At 41.1% G+C, this 26,690-nt stretch overlaps 1 protein-coding gene across 1 annotated transcript; it reads left to right on the top strand.

The window, feature by feature from the left end:
• Positions 1-1,936: 1,936 nt before the first annotated feature.
• Positions 1,937-24,699, top strand: MKRN1 (makorin ring finger protein 1). The gene is made up of 8 exons (XM_074582328.1): positions 1,937-2,245; positions 9,995-10,123; positions 14,652-14,878; positions 20,335-20,570; positions 21,061-21,275; positions 21,963-22,073; positions 22,522-22,660; positions 23,084-24,699. Exons 1-8 carry the CDS (start codon positions 2,073-2,075, stop codon positions 23,294-23,296), a joined length of 1,443 nt encoding a protein of 480 aa, XP_074438429.1. The 5' UTR covers positions 1,937-2,072; the 3' UTR covers positions 23,297-24,699.
• Positions 24,700-26,690: the final 1,991 nt, after the last annotated feature.

Here is a 26,690-nt window from a genome sequence, read left to right as displayed (position 1 = left end):
CCTATTAACCTGCGACAGTCTGTGAGCTGGAACGTGCTTATTGGTGTCTCCCTGTTGTGAAGCGTGCTTCTAGGCCGCCAGTATCCAAGAGGTGTACTAGGGACATGCAGAATCATACGGAACATGCTTATTTAATCATTTATTTATTTTACCTTTGTGTGAACTGTGGTGCCTGGAACTGGCTGTCTTACCAGGGCTGCCACATTAGGCAACAATCTAACCAATACAATGGCCTGGTACAGTTGTTCTTTAGTCATTTATCCCATCTCCAAAGGCTTACATCCTTGCACTCTCAGCAGCATTTTCATGATCGTTCTAATGGTTCCGAAACAACTTTCCAGATTATCTTAATGGCTTGGTGATAAAGTATTTGATTAATTTCTTTTTTTCCTAATATAAAGTATTTTTTTTCTCCATCTGTTTCTAGCAGAATCTAAGACTGAACATACAAACCTGGTGCGGTTTTTGAACTTCTGTTTCAGTGCTGAGCTTTGTATGAAAAATGAGATGGAATCAGGTGTGGAAAATAAGTTTCCTCTTATTAATGTGAACTTTTATAAAAAAAAGGTCTTCCTCATTCTCGTGGCTCAGTTTTCCATTGAACATCCTGGTGTTCTCACAACAGTGACTTGTGGAACCAAATTTACAAACTACCTGGCATTGATCACTGTGCTGCTGATCTCAGGAGGGAGTGAGCTGCTGCTCCCCACTATCAGTGCTGCATAGAGAATCAGATCAAGGCCTCTGTCTGATGCCAGCTCCTTATCTTGGGTGAAGGTTGGTCTTATACAACCGACCACGTTCATTCCCAAAAACTAAACATCTCTGTGCAAGGACCTCTGTCCACCAAATCCTGTGAAGTTCAGCTTTTGGCAATCTTTTTTTCTGATGCATACCTTTACCTTGGTTTGAAGACTGCTACAATCTGTACATATACTTCACCACCTTTTAGAGTTATGTTTGCCTAGGTCACGGCTCTGAATACTCCAGAAGATGCCAGAAATGCATTCACATTACCTCATTCTTCAGGTCATTCAAGGGCACGTAAGCCATTGTTTCAAGGCAACCTGAAAACAGATTTACCTCTTCTGACCTTTCTAGTGCACTTCCTGAAGTCCTGCCATTCTGGGATGGTGTCCTACTGTCTACTTTTAGAACAAGTGCCTAATTTCAGGATTTCCTGAAGTGACTGATGGCTTAGATATGTTTTTTTAATACATTTTCAAAGAGATATGCAAAACATCAGTAACATTGCACTGATGGACTTCTCTTCACCTTGCCCCTTCATCCTTGCTTGTCACTCTGCCCTTCTGGGCCGTGTCTAGTACTTGGCATAAAACTCTTGGCAGCGGGAAGACAAGGACACGATGCAGACCAGGCAAACAGTAGTTTCCCAGCCAGGATTGGTGATGGCAGAAGGACGTGATGTTTCTCACCCCAAATTAGCATCACTGAGCTCTCCGGTGGCCTAGTGCCAATTTTCTGGGTCTGGGCTTTCGAGGCGCCACCGGCTCCTTCTTCTCCCCTCCCCCCGCCCCGCTGCAGCCGGCGCCACGTTGCCGTTACGTGTCCTGTGTCCTTCCCTCCAGGGCACGGCCCGTTTCCCGCCGCCGCCTCAGCCAGCCCAATCGGCGCAGCCCAGCCCGCCAGACGGCCGCCTCCGAAGGCCCCACCCCGTCAGGCGAAGCGCTGCCGCTCCTCACCTCCGAGGGGGGAGAGGCGGCCCCTGAGGCCCAGCAGCCGGGCCACGCCTGGGCCCTGTCCCCGGGCCCAAGGCCCCAACAGACCGTTAAACTACTGAGGCGGCGCGCGGACAGGGCCAGCGCCGCGCGGCACTAACCCTCCCCCCGCCCGGCACATTCCCGCCCGGACGTTCCCCTCCACCAATCGGAGCCACCGTTCGGCGCGGTGGGGGGGCGGGGCCCGCCCGCGCGAGGAGAGGGGGCGGGGCCGGGGCTCGCCTCAGCCGCCCCGCCACCCGCCGCCGCCCCGCCCCGCCGCTCCCGGTCCGCTCGGCCGGAAGGATGTGCTCCCGGAAGTTCCGGTGCTGCCGCCGTCTGGGATAAACACTAATGGCGGAGGCGGTGGCTCTGGGAACAACGGCGGGCGCCGCGGCGGCTGCTCTGGGAACATCCGCCGCCGCGGCGGCGGCGGGAGCGACGGCCGCGGCCTTCGACTTCGCAGCGGTGCCGCCGCCCGTCGCGGGGCCGGGAGGAGGCGGCTGGACCAAGCAGGTCACTTGCAGGTACGCGCTGTCCGTAGTGGGAGTGGGAGGAAGGGCGGTCGCGGTCGCCCTTCACGCCCTCCCGCCCCCCCCCCTTCCCCCGCGGCCCTTTTCCCTCAGCGCCGCTCCCCTCCCCTCCCCCTCCAGTCACGTACGCGCAGCGCGCGGCCGCAGCGCCCCCCTTCCCCCCCCCCCCCCCCCCCCGCCCCGCCCGGCGCCCCCGGGGGAGGCCTGCGGCAAACTGCGCAGCTGGCCCGGCCGCGCCGCGCCCTGCGGCGGCGCCCGGCGGAAACCGGGCACGGTGGCGGGCCTTGTGGGGGTTGTAGTGCGGCCCGGGCGGCGGCGGCCCGTTGCGGGAAGTGCCGGCCGGCGACGAGAGCGCTCCGGGCCTAGCGAGGCGGAGTCGGGCCCAGCGTGCCGGAGCCAGGCCCGCGGGCGGGGGGGTGGTGGTGCAGGCGGCGACCTTTCTTCTGCCCCTGCCTTACGGGAGGGTGTGTTCCCTGTGGCTCCGCCGTGCAGATGGCGTGTGGCCACCGTCCCGTTGCCATGCCGGCGGAGTTTGGGAGCAGCATTACTGGCTCCTTGTGAGGGTGCCGTGGGTCACTGGTTATTGTATGAAAGTACGTCTGCAGTGATTGGTGTGAAGGAGGCTGTAGAATGGAAGTGCTGTAGCCGCGTTCCAGAAAATACGATAGAGCAGGAAATACAAAATGATTTAAGTTCTTGTCCATTTGAATAAAAAGTTAAAAGTGGGAATGAATTCGTGATTGATAAGGCAATTATTTATTAAGCCAGAGAACGGGAATAAGTCACAGTAGACTGCAAAACGTGAGGGGTGCTGCTATTTGTGTTACGTTAAGATTCTGTATGCTGCGTCATTTTCTATTTGTAGTTTCCTTTAAACTGTATTTCTGAGAAATCTTTTATATGGGATTATGCAAATCATGCTGCATATTGCAGAGCTTGCCAGGTCGACTATTTTTAAACTTACACTGCCGGCCTGTTTGCAGGCTTAAAGGAATGTAAAACAGTTTTGTGAATATAGATATATTTTAGTCAGTTTATATGAAAGCAAGTGGTGATCCAATATTCGCATCCAGGAGCATCTCCTGATTCTTTTTTCTTTAAATTATTGTGTTTTTTTTATTTAAATAAAGCTGTAAATTATGCTTAACTTGAATGTGTTTCTGGGCAAATACATTATCACTTGGAAGAAAAAAAGAACGTCTGTTGGGCAGAAAGGAAGAGGCTCTAGATCTTGATGTGAGATCTGTATCTTCCTCATATATTTTTCCATTTGGGACAGTTGCAGATTCAAATAGCAGTATTAAGAACCGTCCCCTGGCTTTCACAGTTTGCTTGCCGTGTCTCTCTTCTGTGCTGTTAAGTATGCCCTGCAGTATTTAAAGCATTCCAGTTAACAGTTGAGAACTGTTTATTTTGGTTAATGCACTGTTAACGCGTCCATTTGAGAAGCACTGTTTCTCAGCTCTCTCTGAGTACTTCTGCACACAAAGAGTTCTGCTTGTGAATAACCGGGTTAATATTTGATGCGTGGTAGTTAAACCTGGGCCAGTGATGAGGAAATGGCCGGAATGATGCTTAGCTCAGCTTTTAAGTGAGCTGCAAGGGTATAGGTTAGTGCTCCCTCTATACAGATTGCCTCATTTCTGAAGATCGAAAGGAGCAATTAGGTGAAATGGATTGGGGAGAGAGATATACACATCTCTCTTCTCAGGTAACAGACACAATCAATCAATTTATTGAAGACAGGGACTGCCGTTGTACAGAAGCAGTCAAGTTCACCAGTGTCATGCAGTGCACTGAGTCTGTCTAATGAATATATTTATTTACAAACGCTCAGGACTAGTGGGAAGTTAAAGCTACTCTTTTGTAACAGTTAATGTGCTTTAATGTGATCTTAAATAAAAATGAGGTCTCAGCTTTGGAACTAATGAACCTCTCCCCATTCTTAGTTCTTTTTAACTAAAGTTCTTTTTAACTAATCCTCACAGTTACCTCATTGCTTGCTCATTTACTTGTTTATTTTTAGTGGACCATTCAAAATTTCAGGCAGACTAGCTTTCCTTAGACTTTGAAGTGAAATTAACAATTTCGACTTGAGCTTCTGGGAATGTATGATAAGAATTTTGTTTTTCTAAGTTCGTTTTCAATAGGATGTATTCATATTCAAGAAAACACATTTCTTACTATTAAATCCTGTTTTACCTTCATAAATGAGCTTGAGGATTTAACTGTGAGATGAAGAGCTTAAGCTTCAAAATGCAGGTTTTTAATATAGTAGGTAGAGCAGTTCCTGTTTTGAGTGGTTCTGCACAATACTGTTGGTTTCTAGGCTGTATTTACTTGAATCGTCATATGGGTGGCAGTAAATGCTGTCTGAAAAACTTCTGGGAGATAGTAGTCTCTTCAGTAGAAGTGCTTTGCGCTTCATGGTTGGCTAAGGAATAGAATTGGAAGTTTTATAACTGGTAGAATATGTTCTTGCTGCTCCTTTGAATAGGTGATATGATAAATTGGTTGGCTAATGAATTTTATTATGCCAGTGTGATATCCTTAGGATGGATGATTGATATCGGAGAATGAGAGATGCAATGACTAAGATGAAGGACTTTGATTTCTGCTAGACGTCTAGTTTTGCAGATGTTGCCCTTCTGCTTTTCTAGCAGCTAAAGTTTAGAAGTCTCACAGTGAAATGTAGGAATTCATCGTGTTCCTTAAGAGATGATGAAAAACAATTTTCTTGTGTTTCTTCTACGGTTTAGCAGTTTTCAAGGCTTTTCTGGTGTGTAATAATTTATAATATTTTAATCTGGAATAAACCACAGGGGAATAAACATTTACTTTGTAACTAATTCTTATTTAATATTTTGATCCTTTTTGTTATTGATACGTTTGAAGTAAGAAAAAGAATGGTGGTCCTTACCAAGTTCCTCTGCCCTTACAGTTTCAGATGAATATGTGGTTTTATTGAGCAGTGGTACAGCCAATGCTTTTCTTCTAAAGACTTGATGCTGTTAGCTCCGGATATTTGTGCTTTCCAGATGTCATGCAATAATAGTTAAGGTCATCAAGTTGATGTAAATAGATTACATTTAAGTTGTTTGTTTAATAACTGAACATAAACAAAACCCTTAGCAACTAATTGGTGTATTTTGTGAGTTGTCTACGTGTTTGTATCTTTGTTCTTTCTGAAAACCTAGATCAGGCATTTATCTGTCTTTTAATGTGAAGAATCTTTATCAGTAAAATATGCCTCCTTAATTCAGGGCAACACTAGTGATATGATGTGGAGTGCAAACCTCTTAAAAGCCCACCTTTATTGCCCCTTTCTTAGCTGCTCTCTTCTGGGTCCCCCACTAGCTTCTTGCTGAAGGAGGTTATGGAGAAGAAGAGACAAGAAGATAAATGCTATTAAGACCTACTTTTTCTTTTTTTTTATTTTCCTTTTTGTTAAGGTTATTAACTTATGTAGAATTTCGTCAGCCACTCACGTGGCTGAACGCCCACGTGCTGTGCTAGAACAGCCTGCCTAGTCTCTTCCTTGAGAATTCTCAGTCTCTGTATGGCACCTGAAGAAGCTAATGACTGCAGTCATTATCCTGAAGTTCCCTGTCTGCCAGTCATGGCAGTGTCTCAGTTTTTGAAGGAGGTCTGTTGCCAGGTGTGACTTTCTAATTCAGCAAAACCAGTAGTTTAATAAATGAAATGGGGTTACCTGAAAGCAGAATTAAGTGAGTCTTAAGTAAAGAACAAACCACACCTGAATAAGCAAACTCATTGCAAGCTTCAAAAGCTATGGAAAGAAATATTGTGTATTGATTTGACTAATAGGATTACAGGGTTAAAGACTTAATATATTGAAGGAAGCATCTGAAAGAAGCTGGTGCATATTCAGGATTTTGGACTGTACTTATATGTGTTTAACACTGCATTGTCCTTTTGATAAAGGCATTGCAAATTCTTCTTGTCCAGCTTATGGCAAGTAATAGAAGTAATATTCTAGCAGTGGAAACCAAAATCTTTGGTAGATTATTATACTTTAAAGCATTATGGAAATCAAAGTTGTTGAAACCTGGATAAACTTGAAAATTTTAAGTATTCTAGTAAATTAATAGTAGCACTTGTAACATCTCTACACCAGTTGGAGTTCCAGGGAGTTGGAGACATGATTAGCTTTGTGGCCTTGGACCAGTGTTTTCTCTGTACGTTTCCAAAAAATGCCCACTGGATCTTGGCTACAACTTGAGGCTTTTGGGTGTGCAAAGCCTGATCTCTATGACCTTAAGTACCCCATGAAAATCAAGATGTGCTATTTTGATCAAGGCATCCATAACTAGACATGAATTGAAACATTTTTCAGTGATAAAATGCCAGTGCAGGCAATTATTACTTCTGGGTGGTTCCGTATCTTGGTATCACTCATGTTTTGTGCAGTCATGCAATGAACCAAACTGGGGAGATGCTTTGGGTTTGGAGCACAGTGAGTTCTCTGGTCTGGTTCCCCATGCAGCTCACCAAGTTATGCTAGTATATCTGAATAAGACAGACAGAGAGCACTGCTGCCAGAATAAGTGCTTTTTGGATGACAGCACCATAGACAGTCAGAGAAAATTCAGTTACATACTCGTCTTGATCTAGCTTTACTTTTTCAGATGAAGTGATATGTATTCTCTGAGTACTTGACAGAACACAAATTTTGGATATCCTTCTAAGTGTCGCTAAGTGAGGCAGGTAACTCATGTATTTCTCAGTTTTAAGGATCCTTTTTTCCTGTAACAAGAAACGAGGCTGGTATTGCTGTTGTGTAAAGTTACAGTTAAATTGAATACTCTGTGTGTGTAAAGGTCTCTCCAACAGAAGTCGTGTTACCTTTCACCAAAAATTTTTTCAACATGACCAAAGCATATCTTAGCCAAGCACTGCAGTTTTATATGTAAAATGTTAAATTCTTACCTGTTAGAATCTTACCTCTTGTCGGGGGGAAGAAGTTGGTATAATCCTTAGAGAAATACATTTTTCTCTTCCCACCCCAGTCCTCTTGTTCAAATGATGGTGAGTTTGCTGTGTTGGATTGCAGGCCTTTAAAAGTGACATGTGAATTAAATTGAGCTTGGGAGTGTTTCAGGTTTGGGTTTTTTTCCCCCCCTTTATAGCCTACCATCTTGATGTGATGAATTGTGAAAATTTTCAGAATTATACAGAATTTTTGTTTGCAGAGGGTTTTCTAACATGAGCTGGGATAGAAAGAAAGGGACTTGAAGCTCCATTTCCTCTGTCTAACAAGCAGTGGGAGGGCCTAGTTTTGAGGCCTATGTATTTAGTATAAGTTATGTTGACCAAGTACTTTTTAACAGAAATCCTCGCTTCAGGCTGGTGCCTTTCTCTTAGTCACTTATTTCAGTCGTAATGGTGTGCCAACACTTTGTTGGCTTAAGTAGCAGTGGGGCTGAGCAGTGATCTGATCTAGATTAAAAATAGCCATGGGGGCAGCAAAAGGAATGTCAGGTTGCATCTGAAGCTGTTTCCTGATCTGAGTCAGCAGGTGGCTATGAAATTGCATGCCCCAACACATGGGGGAAGCAATGCTGTGTGGAAATAAGCAAAGGGTGGAGATAACAGTTGTTAAAGAACAAACGTTTAACAACCTGAATTATTTTTTACCCTCTTGGTGTGACTCCCATTTCTTAAAACAAGCCAGAAATTCCAGTTATGTTCTGGTTCCACGAGTTTGTGGATTTTTGGCTTTGAGGTGGGTTTGTCTGTGGGTGTGTTGTGATCTTGAGTTGGGAGGTGTGTGTTTCTGATGGGTTTTTGGTGTGGTTTTTTTTTCCTTTCCTTCTCCTCACCCCTAGTCCAGAGAGCTGGTTTTGGAGTGTGGGTTTTTTGTTGTGTTTTTGCAACACCCCTAGTGTGTGCTGGCATAGCTTTTTGTTCAGCCAGCTGGCAAACCTGACTTGGGTACTCATCTCTCTGGGGAGAATGTCCTACAGAGCCTCATCTGCTCTTACACCACCTAATTTTTATGTAGGACCACATTTCTTTTCTGGTTACTATGAGGCTGCAGTGTACAGACAGGTGATTGTTTTGAGTGTGAGTTGCAGACTGATGACAAGTGTCAGACGGTGGTTTATAAAACCACTTCAGATTTTTTGTTCATAGTACCTTGAATACACCACTGGTTTTGCACGTGGTGGGTTATCAGCCCTCTTAAGACTCATCTCAAGTTTTAATATATTCCTAGTACTGAATTACAAATGTAGCTCTGCTTATGTCCTTTGGTGAATTGTTCACTTTGATTTATCTGACTGCTTAAAAATCTAGCAGACCAAGTACCTATGCAGGACTTCATGCAATTTAACAGCTTGCCACCTTTTAAGTTAAGGAATATCGACTTGAACATGCCGTTTTGTGAAGAGCTATCCTAATCTTAGTTTGGGCTGCTGAAAGACGATCCTGCTGTCTCTTGTGCTGGCTGTACTGCTGTGTGTCTGTGCTGTCAGCTGGTTGGAGGACCTGGTTCTGCTGGCTGCGTAGGTGTGGTAGTACCAATGCAAAGTGGTGAAAGTGTGTAAGAGGAGGAGGGCAGGGCTGCCCCTTTCAGCAGCAAGATAGGCTTAGAAGGGTATAATCTGCTTCTCAAGCTTCCCTCAAGTGGTGTTTTACAGGCAAGCAAAGAATTTGTATGAGACCTAAACCTGAACAATTTTTTTTTGTGTTTACCAGGTCTTGATATTTCCAAGGAATTCAGAGTTTGCAACTTGGTATTTGGGGCCCAGTGCTTCTCTTTCTAAGCTGAAGTGTTGGTAAATGTGTTGATGGATTCAGTTCTTACATGACTGGTTTGGTGCGGGGTTTTTTGTTGGTTTTTTTTTTGTTTTTTCTTGGCTAGTACTTCTATCTTGATTAGGAAAGATGTACTTGTACTGTCAGTTGTGGTTTTGATGTGAACGTATTGAGCCTGAATAGTTACAGTGCCTTAAATTTAAAGATGCTTGTGTCTTCTAGGTTAAAACTTAAACTAAATGGAAAAATCAATGTTCAGTTTTCTCGAATAGCTGAATTTGAGGATGCTCAATTAAACTTGCATGACTTGACATGCTAAAATTTAGTAAATTATCCTCAAAAGCTTTGAAACTCTACAATTCTTTCAAGACAGGCAGCACAGTATTGAAGCTGGGTGCTTCTACTGATTATTTGGCTCCTACGGCAAAAACTAATATGTATGTTTTGTCAGATGTGATTATCCATCACAAGCATGTCTTTACATACTTGGAGAGGAAATTACTTTTGATTGAATTATTTACAAAGTCAAATAGATTTAAGCCCTCAGGAAACTTGTTTAGGGTATGGCTGATTTTGATTCTTGGATTCGGTGGTGGGCTTCGGTCGTGGTTTCCGTTGGTATCAGAACACAGGGACAAATTTTACTTGTAGCTCCTATCTGCTTTGTCCAAGATTCTTTCCCTTTGGTGTTATAGCCCAGGATAAAGTTTGCTTTGCAGGTTTTTTCAGGCTTTTGTAAGTGTAAAAGTCCCTAAATGTGAGGTGCAGTTCGCTTGAATAGTTAAGGCTTCATGTTTTTTCAGACGTTCTTATTTGTATGTTTATACTGGGATGTGGTCCCATGAGTCATTAGTGGTGTTCTTAATTCAGCATACCTTGATTTATAGAATAACTCATTATCCAAATACTCGGTTTACAGCTTCAGTGCTTCTACTTAATTCACAGTAATCTTCTGTCTTACAGATATTTCATGCATGGAGTTTGCAAGGAAGGAGACAACTGTCGCTACTCCCATGACCTCTCCACGAGTCAGTCTGTCATGGTGTGCAGGTATTACCAGCGAGGATGCTGTGCTTACGGAGATCGCTGCAGGTAAAGAAATGCCGTTGACCATCCTGTAGGGGAGTAATTTCACTCTGAGTCCCCGAGTAGAGAGCTCACAGAGAGGCAATAAATCTTACAAGTGTTCTCCTCTTCTGTTGCAACTTCAGAAATATATAAAAATAGATTCTTTTCACAAACTGCCTTCTTTTGGTAAATACTATAGTGTTTGCTTTGCTTTGCAAATAAATAAGCAAAGGCAAGGCAAAAAAACTAGTTTTCATAAAAGTTCTTGTTGTCAGGGTATGGGGTGGGTTTTGTTTATTAATAACATGAGTAGATGATTTAATAGAAATCTGAGGCTACATTCAGGCTAGCTGAACTGATGGAACTGAGTTCATTTGGTAAGTGGTCATGAAAGCCTGAACAGGTAAGAGTTTTTTCTTTTTCCCCTGATTGCGCGTGTGTCTTCAGGAATTGCTTCTCTGTCTCTTGAACTGCCATTTTGAAAAAGTAGCTGGAGTGTAGTCATGTAGGTTCTAAAATGCTGCCTGTACAAAATGGCTGTACATCATGAAAATATAGTATGAGTTTAACCTACACCCCTGAAATTCTTAAAAAGAAAAAAAGTGTGAAAGGGATGCTTTCCTAACGTAGCAAAGCTTTACAAAGGAGTAGGGGTGTTTGCATTGTCTTAGGTTCACTTTATTAAAAATTATCAGGAGTTCTAACATTCTGTCTTGTTGCAGCTGTAATGCATGATGAAATATTCGCATCATGACTTCATATGGTAGTTCAGAGTTAGTTTTACTTTCATATTTAATATATGGTTACTTTGTTTAAGAAAGATAACAAAAAGAAGCCTTCTATCTGCCAGTGTTGCTTTTTTGGTGATGTAGACCAGTGCTCTCCAAAATTTTGATCTCACACACCATCAGTAAAAAACTTTTGAGCACTCCCAATATATATTTATTTATAGACTATGGATATATACTACTCGTGTACATTATAAAACATACACAAAAATAATAATTTAAAAAATACATAATAAAGATGGAATAAACAATATTTTATAAATATTTTATTAACAGTCCATAACCATTTTTGCTCTAAAGCCTTATTAGTAATAATATTTTTTTACTGACAGTAATTTTGATTGAATATGCTTCATTATTTTTTAAAATCTGAGTTTAACATCTTGTAATGCAGCATTTTGAAGGCCACATTCTAAGTTCAGTTTATTTTAGTACTTAGTTTTAATGGCTGTCATAGCTGAAAAAGATAATTCACAAAGTTATGTAGATCCAAAAGGAAGAATTGTATTGTGGGCTGCACTTACCTTGCACGATAGTAATTTTTCAGTCCTGTCCACCAATTATGCAAAGATTTTTGTTAAAATTTGGCTATTAAATTTCCATCTTCCTTGATCTCGATGAGCTCTTCTTGCAGACTAATTGGAAGGTGTTGAATTTTTATATTTTTAACAATTGGGTCCAAAATCCACTAAAACTCTTTGGAAGATTTCTAAATATGTAAGAGAGTTCTGTTTCCAAGTTCAAGTGTACAAGACTTGAGGGTGTTTTTTTTTTTTATAGCTGATGCACTTGCATCATTTTTGGCAACGAAATCGCATAATGGTGGAAATGTTTTGGGGCAGCTGTTTTCAAAATGTTGTCTCCATACTGCAAGTTTCTTTCAAAAAGCAGTTACTTGTTCTTAAAACATCTTTACCTTGAAAGAACAGATTGAGTGTGTTTTATTTTTTTTGAAATTATCTGTCATTGTGGTAAAGGTCAGCCAATTTGGAAGACTTGTCGCTTTGTGAAAGAAAAATGCATAACTCATCTTTGACAACTTTTAAGCCCTTTACTACAAGATAACCAGCAAACCTCTGTGTGGTACAGAAGACTTTCATGGTTGCTCTCTATCTCATAACAAAGTGTTATAAAGATTTGACTTTTTAAAGGTCTCTTTTTTTTAAATAAAATTAACCGTATTGATGACACTTTGTGTGATTCTGGCTCCATCTTTGCTACAATATCTTGCTATGAAGGATGTATAAATGAATTTCTGCTGTGGTGCTATCTCTGTAAACTTACTCTGGAATCTTTTTTTTTTTAATATATTCTAGTCAATGCAGTGGCTCTTTCAGTGTTACACTTGCACAGTTTTTCCATAAAACATTGTTCTTATTAAAGAAGTCACTGTTGAGAATATATCTTGTCCAGCACATCATTTTGTCTGTATTAATGAAGTCATTTGTTGAGAATATATCTCTTTGGGTACATGTTTTCTTTAGTGGCTCACAAAAAGTACTACTTTGTGTATTTCATTATTAAACCAGAATCTAGCAAATATCAGAAGCTGAGACATGTTAGACACATCTGTACATTCATCCAGCTGTGCAGCAAACTTCTCATGCTGTGAAATTTGTTCTAATACTTGTTTCTTCAAAACTACAGTGTGTTTTCTGTGTGTTTCCCAACAGTATTTGCTGACAAAGGAATGTGTTTTACTTTGTCCCCATACTGTTCCCATGTGTTATTTCAGTCATTCTTACCACAGCAGGAAGAATAAGTGGTCCAGTGGTATGGGGCTTTTTGTCTTTCGCTATTATGCAAGAAGCCTCAAAAGAGGCTTCTAAACATGTATTGTGAAGTTTTGTAAAGTACTGGGTTGAGCATCATGCGACTTGAAACATCTCTGAAAAAATTGTAGAGGTTTGTCCTCATGTTCTGGATGTTTAGATTTTTAATGTCTTGCTAATTGTGGTGGCTTCATACTATCATTAGATAATACCTCAAGACACATTATACACTGAGGGCAAGGTTCATCATTAATAATAGTGGATGTAAATCCATATTTCAAATAGCAGTCTTGGTAATCTTGATTTTCTTTTTTTTTTCTTTTTTTTTCCCTCCCCCTCTCCCCCTGAAGTTCTTGTCAGATCTGTTTAGGTTGGCATTGTCTTTACCTTGCAGTGTGGCTGATGAAGAGCTCATAGTAGGAGTAGGAGAAGCGTTAGCTCTGACATTTTCTTGTTGTTTGCTTTTGCTCACGTCAGTATTGTCTTCAGTCCACAGTTTATTTGCAGGAATCTTTTTAAGCCACTTGTTCATTTTATCAGAGTTGGTTTAGGTAAAACAAGATAATATAATCTGTCAGTCCATTAATTGGGCACAAGCAAACTGCATTGTGTTGCAATATGCTCAAAGTGAACAAACAAGTGAGGGTGCCACTGTCATCCCTGCTGTGTGGTAAGACACCTTGCGCATACTGTACATGGGACCCTCTGACATATAGACCGAGGGAGGACACTGCTGTCAATCTGTATGTTAAATATTAGTAAAACTTAATTTCTTTTTTTTAAAAAAAGACAAGAAGTTCTAGTATCTTCTTACTGCATCCCAGTGTGTTGTCTTGCTCACCTCATAGGGTGCTTGCATACCACTTCGGGAGCCACTGATGTAGAGGTCTGACGGCTTGACTTTCAAATTCGTGCTTCATAGCTTCTTTAGAATTTCAAAGCTGACATTTGGTTGGGAGGATCTCTTTAATATGCAAGAACTGTGACACTTTGTTTTCAATCTGACACAAGGTAAATGAATCACAGTTTTAAAAGTTTTGTATGATCTCGAAAAGCTCCCTCCCTTTGTCCTTGCAATTAGTTAGCAAATATCTTAAGACTTCAAAGGTACACCTGTAATTTATTTTCCCATGTAATCTGCTAGGTACTGGAAGGCAGATTTTTGAGGGAAATGCTGCTTTCCTGTTGTTTGTGGGTGGTAAGGAACAAAGTGTGCTGAGCATCTTTTTCCACAGTAAGTTGAAAGGGGCATTAGAAATAACTACTGAAATTCCAGATAAAACTTGAATGAGGCAAGATGCTCAGCTACAGAAAAAGAATCATTTATGTTGGTGGGAATCTCTGGAGCTGTGCTGAAGGCAGAGCCAGCTTAGGTCAGGTTGCCTAAGGGGTTGTCCAGTCGAGTTTTAATTATCTGCAAGGATGAAGATCGTGCAGCCTCTCTGGGCACTTATTCCAGTGTTTGACTACTCTTACAGTGAATTTTTTTCCTAATACCTAATTGTAACTTCCCATTTTGGACTTGTGTCTACTTACTGTCATCCTATCGCTGTACCTATGGGAAGACTCCGTCTGCATCTTTCCTGTGGCTTCCCACAAGGCAGTTGAAGACAGCAGTATGTGCCCTTACTCTACTCTTTTGGAAGCTGAACGAGCTAATTTATCTAATTCAGTAATACCACATATGCATAATAGGCACATGACCGGTTTTGGACGTAATTGAAGTTCATTCTGTGTGAGTTAAGTATTGTGCATGCTGCTCCATAACGTCCAAAATCATGGAGTATCTTCTGTTTCCTTAAGCAGTGCTGAGAGATGACACAGTGGAAGCATGTGTCTATAAAGGGTCATCAGTGTCTTTCTGTTCCAAGCCTAGGTCCTCCTTACAAAAAGTGTGTTTACATCTAAACCAATTTATTTCCAATACCTTGGGCTGCTTTATGGCGGTATTTTTTTTGTGAAGAGTTGACGTGATGCATTTTAACTTTTTAGATATGAACATACCAAGCCACTGAAAGAGGAGGAAGTGACTGATTTGGATCCAGATGAAAAAATCTATCCCTCAGTATCCTCAGACTTCATGTTACTCCCTGAAACATTTGAAGAAATTATTGCTGAGATAGAAGATGAAAATGCAGATCTGGCAGCTGCAGGAGTAGGAGCTGAAGACTGGGTGAATGCTGTAGAGTTTGTCCCTGGGCAGCCATACTGTGGACGTGGTAAGCTGATCATGGGATAACAGTAAATTTCTGTGATGGGTCAACAGTTTCAATGTAGTGCATTTATTTTAATGCTTTTGGTTTTGTTGAGTACAGCTATTCATATTTATTAATCACTTCAAGTGATCTATCCTTAACTTATGCTTGAATTTTCTGATGTGAATAGTCGGACTGTTCCATGTCAGTTACTACTGCTGTCCTGATGATCTGAAACCAGGTATACTTTAAGACAGTCTCTGCATAACTGGCTTCCCCTTGTTGTGACTCTGAATGACTTGGAGAATCTCTTTCTTTGAAGTTTTAGTTTGCCTGTGTGATGGGAGAAGAAAATACTGCTGATGCAATTAATATTACTACTCTGGAAAGATAATCTGCTGCCTTTTGGTTTTGGGTTTTTTGTTCATTTGTTTGTTTTGAGTTATTTTGCAGTTAAAGGTTTTCCAGTGGAGATACAGATTCATGTAGAATGAATTGAAGCCTCATGCTTGCTTTCATGAATCCCATGGCAACTCAGACTAGAAGCTGAAAATCACTTATTCTGGTTACCTTTCTGAGGCTTGACTTTCTAAATACTGTGACAGCTCATGTTGAGAATGAGGTTGAAGAAGCTCATCATGTGGGACCAGACTGTTAAAGTAGCATACTTGTCATCTGCTTTCCCTGCAGAAATATAGCACAAAGACTTAAAATTTAAGTGAGGAGCAGGCTGAAGATGTTTACTTTAGCATAATTTCTGATCTTTGCCGCTTTAAAACTGAAGGCTTATGGCCATGAGTACTCAAATAATTGTTTGAATCCAAACAGTTGTGTCCAGAGACTTTGAACTTGTTATACAGTGCTCAGACTTACTACTTTATCTCCACAGCTTTTCTCAGATCTGGAAAGAGAATTACTTTCTCAGTGTTACAGGGTGCTCCTGGAGCCTGCTCTGATCTGATTTGAGGAAGGGTGAAGAGGAAAGGGGAATGGTCAAGTGACGTTGACATTTTGCTAGTGTTGTTGAGAAGTTTGGTTATGGAATTGTGTGGTGTATCTGTGATTTGGGTATAGTCAAAAGGAATGAAAACTTGTCTTCTAGCTGTTAATATGTTACCTTACTGTCATAAAAGATACAGTTTCTGTGTTCATTGAGATAAATGATACCTTTTTTTAAATCTTTTAATCAGAATAGAATAATTTAGTTTGGAAGGGAACTCTAGATTTAATCTAGTTTGTTTCCCGCTCACAGCAGGATCAGCTACGTCAGGTTGCCAGGGGCTTTGTTTAGTTGAATCTCTGTCCTTGGAGATGGATATGCTATAAGCTCTGAGCAGCCTTTGCAGCGTTTGACTTCTTTCACATGGACGAGCTGTTTAATAGTATGTATTTGGATTTTCCCTGCCTCGCTTGCCTTCTGTCTCTAGTCCTGTGCACATCTGAGAAGAGTCTGGCTCTGCAGTTTTTGGGTTTTTTCCTTTCCATTAAGTAGTTGAAGATAGCAATAAGATAGCTTCTTAAGCTGAACAAGTCCAGTTTCCTCAGTCTCTTTTCATGGGCTTCAGGCCCCTTAATGGCTGGGTGGCCCTCCACTGGAATCAATTCATTGCTAGTTTGAACAGCCAGAGATCTTTTAAATACACCTACTCCTTATAGGAGAGCTGGTGCTTTCTCCTAAATTCCTGAAGTGTAAGGGCATTTCATTGTACCTTTAATTCAGTTTTACTGAAGCAGTTCCTTTTTCTAGGGGGTCAGGCTTATTTTTCATGGAAACTTGTGCCTGCCACCGATTAAGTTAAATAACATTATCTTCTCTGAATCTTGTTCCAAATTCTCTGTTTTGTATCCTTTGAAATTCAATGTATTTTAATGTGTAAACATACTCGGCTGTTTGTTCTGAACAGTGCTACATGATGCTAATTCACATGGTGACTTCTTAAAGTCTGTGATTCAAAAACTTTACTTTTCTGCAGCCCCTGTCTTTATTAAGCTATAAAAATGAAGAACCTTGCTTTAGTGATCACGAAGATGTGTGCAGTGCGTTGCACAGTGTGCACTTTAAAAAAAAAAAAAGCCTTACAGATTATTTGTTTCAAGTGCCTGGAGAAATGTACAGGTACTTGGAAACTTTAAAATGGAACCTATTTGTCAAGATCAGCTAGAAGCATTTGTGTTTTAAATTCTTACAGATGCTGGAGATTCAGGGTTGCCAGTTTAACCATGCGTAGCTTGGGCTTATAATGCTCGTCTTTTACTATGAGGCAAGACGTTCTGCTAATGCAGATAATTCTCTGATTTGGGACTAAACCTGACCTCAGGGCCTAGCGAAGAAAATAGTGACGATTCTTCAGATATTCACTTGTTTGATGTACAGATGTATCACGTTTCTGTATTCTGCTGCTGCTGTTCTAGAATAATTGAGGGAGAGTAGAAAGGCAGAAATATGAGACGTTCTGCATTGAGTGTCTGTTTCCTGCTGCTACAAGCACAAAATGTGTCCCAGAGTGAACACAGGTGGTGTGTGAACTAAAGGCAATGAAGTTTTTTCACTAGTATGAATTTAACCCTGTTGACTGACATGGGCAGTGAGAAGATAGAGATTGGGTCCACCTACTGGAGAGCAGTGGTTTTGAACAGCAGACAGTACATGTTTACTGTCACGGAGTAAATGTTACTCTGAGGGATGTTTCATTCAGAACTATGGAGGGAATACAGTCTTGTGAGTTTCTCTAATTTTGCTTTCAAATAGGAAGCAAAATTGTAGCAGATAGAGTGCAGTAGATACAGGAGATATGCATGCAGGGCTTTAGGCTGTGGAAGCTTGCGATATTCAGAAATGGAAATACTAATTTGATCTTTATTTCACAGAAATACAACTCTTACTGAGGGGAAGTACTGGGACAGCACAGAAGGCTGGGACTAGAAAACTAATGTCACTTTTAGCACGTTTTTCCAAGTACCCAGAGCTGTTATTAAAGACTGACATTGATAGATCTTTATCTTGTTGTCTAGGTGTCTTGTCAGTAGGAACTGGTTATACTTCTTTGTGCAAGGATGGTATTGTGGACTGGGCTGGAATTTAGTAGCTGTAGTGTGCTTGTTGACTTTAAGTAGTTGTAGTTGTTGTTGGTTCGTTTTAAGTAATAACTCTTACTTTTTTTGTGCCAAGATGTGAAACTCTGCTCTCTCCTGTGGACCAGCATAGTAAATATAAATGGGTTTCTAAGTCAGTCTCTGGAGGGGTAAGACTTCAAAGCCTTTATGCTCAAAGAACCTGAAGTAAGAAGTGTGTTGTGTGTGTGGCTTTTGTGTTTGTGGCTGGTTTTTTTTGGTTTTTTTGTTTTTTTTAATGACTAAAACCCTTACTGAATAAAGTTTTGGCAAAAATTATCCTTGAGAGGAATGCAGGTGACTCTGGAAAATTTTTCTGTTAAGAGAAGCTTCAAATGTGCCTCTCATTTCAAAGTATGCATTTTCCAGGGGTATAGGATTGCCTTGAGTAAATACTGTCTTGCCAGCCCCATTAAAAGAAGTGGAGGCAATTTGATTCCTTTAAAACGCAGCTGTGTTTGTCGGTCTAGTAGGCTTCTGCCCATCCATACTATGATCTCTATGATCTATTGAACTTCCTTCCTTCAGTAAGGGTCAAACAAGATGTCAGAAGTCAGGTGAATCAACTAGGTAAAAAACATGTAAAAACATTAACTAGAAAAAAACCTGGCAAAAATGGCAGTTGATGGAATACAAACTGACTAGTGATTGTGACTTTGGAAGTGGTGACCATGGATTTCAAACCTGGGGGATGTGTGTTCAATTAATAATTACAAATTGTCATATTATATTCGTCTGCTCAGAAGAGTAGGTAGAGCCTTGTGTATGGTTACTTGTTACTTTTCTTGGTGCCGGTTCATTAGAACTCATGGGGAAGAATAAGTAATGAAGATTTTTTGTCGGGAATCTGGTACTGAAAAATGAGCAGGTTGACAATTGACTTGTTATTCTGTCACTCGCTGGCTTTTGAAAAGTATGTTTCTAGCAAACAGACTGGTCCAAGATCAGTGCAAGTGACCTCTTAAAGTAAGAGATTGTTCAAGAAGCAGACTTGAAATTATTTTGAGAGCTAATATTTTCCTATGCTAATCTTCAGTATTTGCTTATCCCCCAAAACTGTGAGCTCTCAGGGACCTGCTTTTTCTTTATGTCCAAAAGCTAGCAGGGTGATTCATGTTTATTGTATCTCTTTGCTCCGTGGGGATGAAAACTGTGTGAGTGTGCAGCTTCTGATTCTTCTTGAGAAGGAGTCTGACTTTTACTGATCCAAGTATGCCTTTGGTAGCTTTTGCTTACTTCTCCAAATCTAGTGCTTGAGCAGCTCATAAAAGTTACACTTTCTTATAGCACAATGACTCTTTATTTTTGTAACAACTACTTGTTACGCAAATGAAGTCCAGTTCTTCTTCTTGGTGTTTATTTTGAATATAGGAATACTTTGTTGTTCCCCTGCATCTACTGTATCTTCAGTTTCAAACTGACTGCTTTTGTCTTGTAACTTAAGTTTATCATTGTGCTTATGTAATGATCTCAAAAGGCTGTTTGGCTTGTGGTGGCACAGACAAGAATATGTTCAAGAGGTACAGGGGGAAGTGTTAAGCTGAAGCTGTCTAAATGGGGAAGAGAAATTAATACGGATTTCAGTTCAATTTAGAATTAGGCAAGGGAATTTACTTAGCCAGGATTTTGCAAAATTGATGGCTAGCTTAGAATGCAATGAAAATGCCCTGAATTTCAGTTTCTTAAAGCTAGGTTTATGTGTCTGACTGGTAGATTGGATATCTGTGTAGGCTAGGGGTTTTGGCAAATAGCTAGAATACAGTTAGTTTGGTGAGAGGTGTGGACACCTCATACAGATGCATGGGAATCTAGAAGTGAAAGTCTGTTGTTCAGGCTGAAAAACAAAATACTAATTAACCTGCACATAAGGAACTGCTGGTGTGGTGTTCCCATATTAGCATTTTATTATGCTGGATACACCTTCGTTGCTTCAGCTGCATAATTTCTGGGAAAAAGCCTGCTAACTTTTGCCGATGTGGAATTGATTCTCAAAGCAGTGAGAGACTTGTAACCTTATTTAATTGTTGCTGCACCAGAGTTCATATAAAAATGTACTTGAGCTGCTGAAAACTAGTGAGATTTTTCTAGTGTGGACTTAGCCTGTAAATCTGAATATGACCACTGAAACCTTGATAGCTTTAGTCTTGTCTGGGTTGAAGAATGAAGAAATTGGTTGTGTTTTCTTGAGTGGGAAAAGAACTGTTAGTTTGGGTTGAGGGTTTGTGAAACTTGGACTGAAATGAACCTTGTTTGTTTTTATAATTCTCTTTGGATAATGTGAGCAGGGTTACCCAAAGATTACTTTGCATTCAAACAATGTATTCTCTAAATCTGAATGTATTGCTTACTGTCCTTAATCTTGTTCCCAGCTGCTCCTTCCTGTGCCGAAGCACCCTTGCAGGAATTGCAGGAAATGGTGATTGAGGAAGAATATGAAAAGCAGCAAGCAGATGTGGAGATAAAGAAAGAGCTGTGTCCCTACGCTGCAGTAGGAGAATGTCGTTATGGAGAAAACTGCGTGTATATCCATGGGGATGTGTGTGATATGTGTGGACTGCAGGTCTTGCATCCAATTGATGCTGCACAGAGATCCCAGCACATAAAGGTAGGAAAACAACTGTCTGGTGTTAAACAGCTTTAAGTTATTGCTTCCTACCTCCCTGCAATCACTTGTCACTAATTCCCTTTCATTTGAAGATGCATCCAGGTCAGGCAGTGAATGAAGTTCCTGTTGTAAACTGGACCGTTTCCTGTCAGGGCCATATTCAAAAGCAGCTGGGTTTCCTTATCTGTGCTGGCAGAGCAGTCTGCTTAAAATACTAAAGCTTTGTTCTCTGCCTAGTAAAACCGGATGGTCTTTCAGGTTGCCTTTCTCATGTTTAAAAGCAATGTCTGAAGAAGGTTTGAACTCTGAATTGATTGTTCCCTGCTATCTGAGTAAACTTTTTTTTAGGATAAAGATTTCTTTTTTTAAGCTTAATTCTACTCCATGCATTGTGCAAAAGAGCAGAGTTAAACTGATCTTAAAACCCTGCTTAGAGTTCACCAGGTGACAGGTTGTCTCTGTAGTAGTTTTCTTTGTCTCTCCTTTTCAGTCTTGCATTGAAGCTCACGAGAAGGACATGGAGCTTTCATTTGCCGTCCAGCGTAGTAAAGACATGGTGTGCGGGATATGCATGGAGGTGGTGTATGAGAAAGCTAATCCTAGTGAGCGCCGCTTTGGGATCCTCTCCAACTGCAGCCACACTTACTGTCTCAAGTGCATCCGCAAGTGGAGGAGTGCTAAACAATTTGAGAGCAAGATTATAAAGTGAGGCACTTTCCCATTTTGATTGTGCTTTGTTACTATGGAAGAACTTAGTAACTTTTGACAACTTGCAACAGACTTCCAGATGCAGGCTGCACAGAGACTGCATTTAATGCATACTAACTTTGGTTTGGAAGTGAAATAATTGTTAGGGATAACATTTACGCTCTGATTTGGTTAATATGGATTAAGTTTGCAAAACTCACTTAATGGTAGAAAATAACTTTCTCTTATTTAGTAGCGTGTTGTCCAATGGTTGCTGTTAAAGTGTTGGACACCCAGCCAGGAATCTGAAAACAGATTAACCAGTTCAGAATGTATGCTTCTTAATTCATCACTACCCTAGTTCATTAATAGTTGGCAAAACATTTCTCTATTTAAAGACTGTTTTAAAAAAACAAAGTTCCAATCAAATAAATACAGAAATCAAGCCAAAATAAATTTATTTAATTCTAAAGGAGTCTGTGTGAACTGTTTTTTCAAGCTTTTGTCAGACCAGCTGCCATTTAGTTCTTGAAGAAGAGAGTTCAGGTTATCCTCATGTGTAAGAGGGAATCTAGATTGAAAAGCCCATACACAAGTGTGTGGGTACAATGCATCTTTAAAGATGGATATATGCCATGACTTCTTATATAGGCAAGAGAGGCCCTGTAATGTGGAATTTTGCAGCACAGTCTGTTCATTCCCCAGGTCCTGCCCAGAATGTCGGATCACATCTAACTTTGTCATTCCAAGTGAGTACTGGGTGGAGGAGAAGGAAGAGAAGCAGAAACTCATTCAGAAATACAAGGAGGCAATGAGGTATGAGCACTGCAGCCATTTCTGAAGTTGAGACAGCAGAGATAAAGGCATTCCTGGAGAAGGGTGTTGATATAAAGCCCTCTCACACCTCGTTTCCACCACTACATGTGAAGTGCGTCCTTACCTATCTGCTCACAATTGCATGCAACCATACAGTTGCGAAGCTATCCCTGTGTTCTTTGACCTCAGTCTTTCCCTTCTATGCACAAAACACTGGTGGTGTAGCCATAAGGTAGTACGAGCTTGTGCGCTGCGACCCGTCAGTGTCCCTGTGCATGCATCGACCCACACAAGTTGTGTAGTACACTATTTCTGCGTGTAGGTGTTACTGACAAAATACCTTCAGCTCCAAATGGTACCTGAGATCCTTTTGGACTGCAGGTAAATGCAGTTCTGAAGTCTGGTTGGGGCTTGCTGTGAGTAAGGGTTGCGGTATTTTCCTTTCCAGCAACAAGCCGTGCAGGTATTTTGATGAAGGCCGTGGAAGCTGTCCATTTGGAGGAAACTGTTTTTACAAGCATGCATATCCTGATGGCCGCCGAGAGGAGCCACAGAGACCCAAAGTGGGAACATCAAGTAGATACCGGGTCAGTGCTGCTGTTTTTTGTCTTTTCTGTACAGAGAGAGTGCAAGAGGGGTGTGCGTTAAATCAGCTGCATTGAGAAGAGGACAGGGAAATGTTGACTTTTTTTTACTTCTGATGGATCTGCGTAATGGTGAATTTGAAGGAGGCGATGGTCTAAAGTTTGTGAATGCTGGAGGCCAAGATGGAAAGAGTGGATTTAAAAAACTTTCCTAGTACACCAACATACTGAAGTACAAATGTTGAGCAGCATTAATAGGGGTGTGTAAGGGTAAATTCTACTGGAGGTCAGTATCTCCCTGAATGAGAAAATGTGGTTTCTTGTATGTCAGAAAGCATGCTGGGGGCTGAACCATGTCAACCTCTGGGAAGACTCCTACCTTGTACCACTTGGTCACCTGGGTATATACTTGTGTTCTACTTGCAGGCCCAGCGGAGGAATCGGTTCTGGGAGTTCATTGAGGAGCGAGAGAACGGTGATCCGTTCGAGACCGATGAGGATGAGGTGGTGACCTTTGAGCTCGGTGAGATGTTGCTTATGCTGTTGGCAGCAGGAGGTGACGATGAGCTAACGGATTCCGAGGATGAGTGGGACTTGTTTCATGATGAGCTGGAAGATTATTACGACTTGGATCTATAGCACCTGTCAGTGGAGTGTGGACTGTCGTCTTGGCTTCAGGCAGTAGCTATTACCTGTGGTGTTGTGGCAGTGCCTGTGTTTCTCCTAGGCAGGCCGATCAATTCCAGGTGCTGTTGTAATAACTTTTACCCAGGGTCTGTCTCTTCCCTTCCCATCCCCTCCCACCCCAGGAGTGTTGTTTTTCCTCTGTTTAAACAAATAACAAGAAATAAATCTTTAAAACGTTAGTTTTTGTAAAAATGAATTTAACTGTCAAACAGTTAGCTTAGGTTTGTTGCTTCATCTGTGTACCCAACAGAGTTCACCCAGTTCCAGGGTTAAAGTGTTTACAGGACTTCCACACTCATTTTGAAGAGCCCAGATACAAAAATGAGCGGTGGCCATGCAGTGGGGATGTAAATTGGCTGATGGCCTTTTTTTCTGTCTTTGTACCAATATTTCTGACTTCAGGCCAGATACAAATACTCTCTTTCTGGCATCAGCTCCGTTCCAGCCCCCTCATGTACACATCTTCATTTGTGATTTTGGTCTCTTGTTTACTTGCACATTACTATTACTACTGTGTAACCAGAACCAGGTGTGAACGTTCTGGGTTTTTACTGTGTTTAGCATGAAAGGAAAATGTCTTTGTGAAAGGAGAACTCTCTATGTGTATATACAGATAAATGTAGAGTTGGACCTCAAGGATGGGGAGACTCTGTGTAAGTTAAAAATAACAAAACCATCTTTCATCCCCTCTTGGTGCATGAAGTCTAGCCTCCAATTGGACATGAAACTGGTTTAGTGGTCTCAGCCCAGTCTGTGGCAGTGATCTTAACTATTGCTTAACTTAATAGATAGCACTCCCTAATACACCAGCTCTCTTTCATGTGTATGATTAGGGTTGTCCAGGAGCAGAAATCCGGTTAGCCAAGGTAGGGTCAGAGGAATGACAGAGAGAGGCCCCTTTAGCTTTATTGCTCTGTAAGTTTTAGAACTTGGTGTAACCACTTAAGCTGTGAGCTTCGCTAGGAAATTGCTGTGCCTCTCAGCTGGTTCGAGGTAGACATGCCTCTCAGCATCTGAGTTGGGCAGGTTGCCTGGTAAAGCTCTTCAGCTTATGTGAGTTACTGCTTACAAAGGCAGTCATGCAGTTTCTGGCTGTAATTTGCATTGAGAAATTACTTTGCCACCAAAGCCCCAGCACAGGAATTTTAACCTTGCATTACATTATTGCTGTTTTTTATTGACTCGTGGATGCCCCGTGATCTGTCCTCCTGCTGCTCTTGTCCCTTAGACTGCCTCTCCTTTCACTTTTAAATGGAATGAGAAATTGTTCTGAGGTCTATAACGTATTGTTTTGCAGCTGCCTTTTGTAAGAAGCACTTTTCCCAAATAAAAAAATCAAAAAAAGTGAAACAAAAAGTCTGTCTGTTCTTTTAAGTTTGAAGCTTCTGTTTCAGCTTGATTGATTATTTGTGTGTGTGTAAATATAAAGGCATTTATGTCACTTAACTCCTGCAGAATAATGTCACGCTAACACAGAATTTTAACTTGGTTATAACCTTTCCAGCAAAGAGCCTGTAATGTAAGGAAGGCATTTTGAACAGACAGCTGAGACAATTGAACTGCTGAAGGAATATATGGGGCTGTTAGTGGGAACAAATGTGGCTTGCTTTCTCAGAAGTCTTGAGTTATGCACTATGGTATTAATTTTGTCCTGAACAAAGCCAATTGCAGTACATATTCTATTGACAGTTTCCTGTTGTAGTGCTGTTTGGACAGCAAGTCCAAACATTGTTACAGGCCACTTCCTGAGAATCTACATGCTTTTTTTTAAGCCTGTGTGTGTTGAAAAAGAAGCATTCTTTTGCAGAAATACATAAAGTTGGGAGTAAACTACTAGAAACATACTCAGATGCTGAGGGATATGACTAAGAAAAGTTTAACTTAACAGTCATCTTTGGCTTGTTTGTTTTTTTTCCGAGAGGCATGTAGCAGAAGGAGAAAAGGATCTGAATGCAATTTGTGCAAATAACATTTAAAACTGAGGGAAAAACAGAAGAAATGGCTTTGTAGCAGAACTAGCCTTTTCTCCCCTACATAGTGAATGTAAGTTCTTAACATCCAAGTGGAAAGCTGCATTCAAACATAAGTTTAGCAAAGATGTGATCTGATAAGATGGAAAAGGGTAATAAACTTAACCAGCCAGAGCATGTGGATCAGCTTCCCTTCATAAGCTGTCAGAAATAGCGTGCTTTACTTCTTGTGTGGGTGTATGTATGGCACAATGGTGGATGCTGTTGCTTCTAAACTTCTGCATGCTTTCAGGGGAAGGTGAGAATATGCAAGTAAGTGATTTGCTGTGGTGGAGGCTGTTCTGTCTAGCTGCAAGGTGACTGATGTAGTCAAGTGCATCCTGACAAGTAGTTTCTGTTGATCTCCCGCTTTGAAGCATGCTATGGTGGTTCTTCTGTAAGGTAAAGAACTGTATGTATTTGTCATCAAGCAATAGTGCTGTCTGTCACTTCCAATTTGAATCTTGCTGTTGGTAGGCCTGCTTCTAAGCTTCCTGTTGTGTTATGATTTCCCACCCCAAACTGGAATGACTGAAAAGAGTAGGGCCTTTGAAATGAGTAGAGTATGTTAGCAGGCTCCTGTGGTTTTCCACTGTAAGAACAGGAATAAAGTCAGTAGAATTAAAACAAACTTTTAATGTGAAAATATGGAGGGTGACAACTTAGGCTATGCTATGTTTTCTTTAAGCAAATACCTAAGGTACAGAAACTGAAGAGGCCATTGAGAATAGTGTTAAGACGAAAAAGGTATAAAGACTCATAAACTTCCACCAGCAAAATCTTGATTTCAAAACGTTTAGAAAAAGATGTATGCTCTCCCTTGAAGCACCTTGACTTTACTCCCTATGCAAGAACATATACGTATGGTTTGCCTCTTGTAGTAAGTGCCAAGTAAGTGTCTGCTGCCCATTCTAGTTGATCTGAATGTGATGATACAAGCAAAGAGCACGTCTTTACAATCTCTGCTGCTTTAGTTCACATCTTGATAGCACAGCGTTTTCCTGATTGTAGCCCAAGGTGTATTGTCACCTAGCTGAGGGGATGCCTGGTTCATTGAATGACATACAAAGTAACTCTTTCCTGCTACAGCTGGTACAAAATAGATTTGTTTGGAGGGCCCAGTGGGCTATGGGGTGTCTCATGTTTGGAACAGAACTTGTATAGATGGAATTATTAATGCTACAGCAGCTTAAAACAATAGAGAATCTACATTGTAGTCCCTTGTGATGTTCATGGACACATCTGTAGCAAGGAAATGTGGGATTGCAAATATGTTAAACTTTCTGCTCCTACTTGCTGCTGTTATCCATGGGTGTGCTATTTGTCACTTGCAGTCA

This window comes from Larus michahellis, chromosome 1 (genome assembly GCF_964199755.1).
Source record: "Larus michahellis chromosome 1, bLarMic1.1, whole genome shotgun sequence".
NCBI classification, from domain to species: domain Eukaryota; kingdom Metazoa; phylum Chordata; class Aves; order Charadriiformes; family Laridae; genus Larus; species Larus michahellis.
This window is presented reverse-complemented; position numbering and strand designations above follow the sequence as displayed.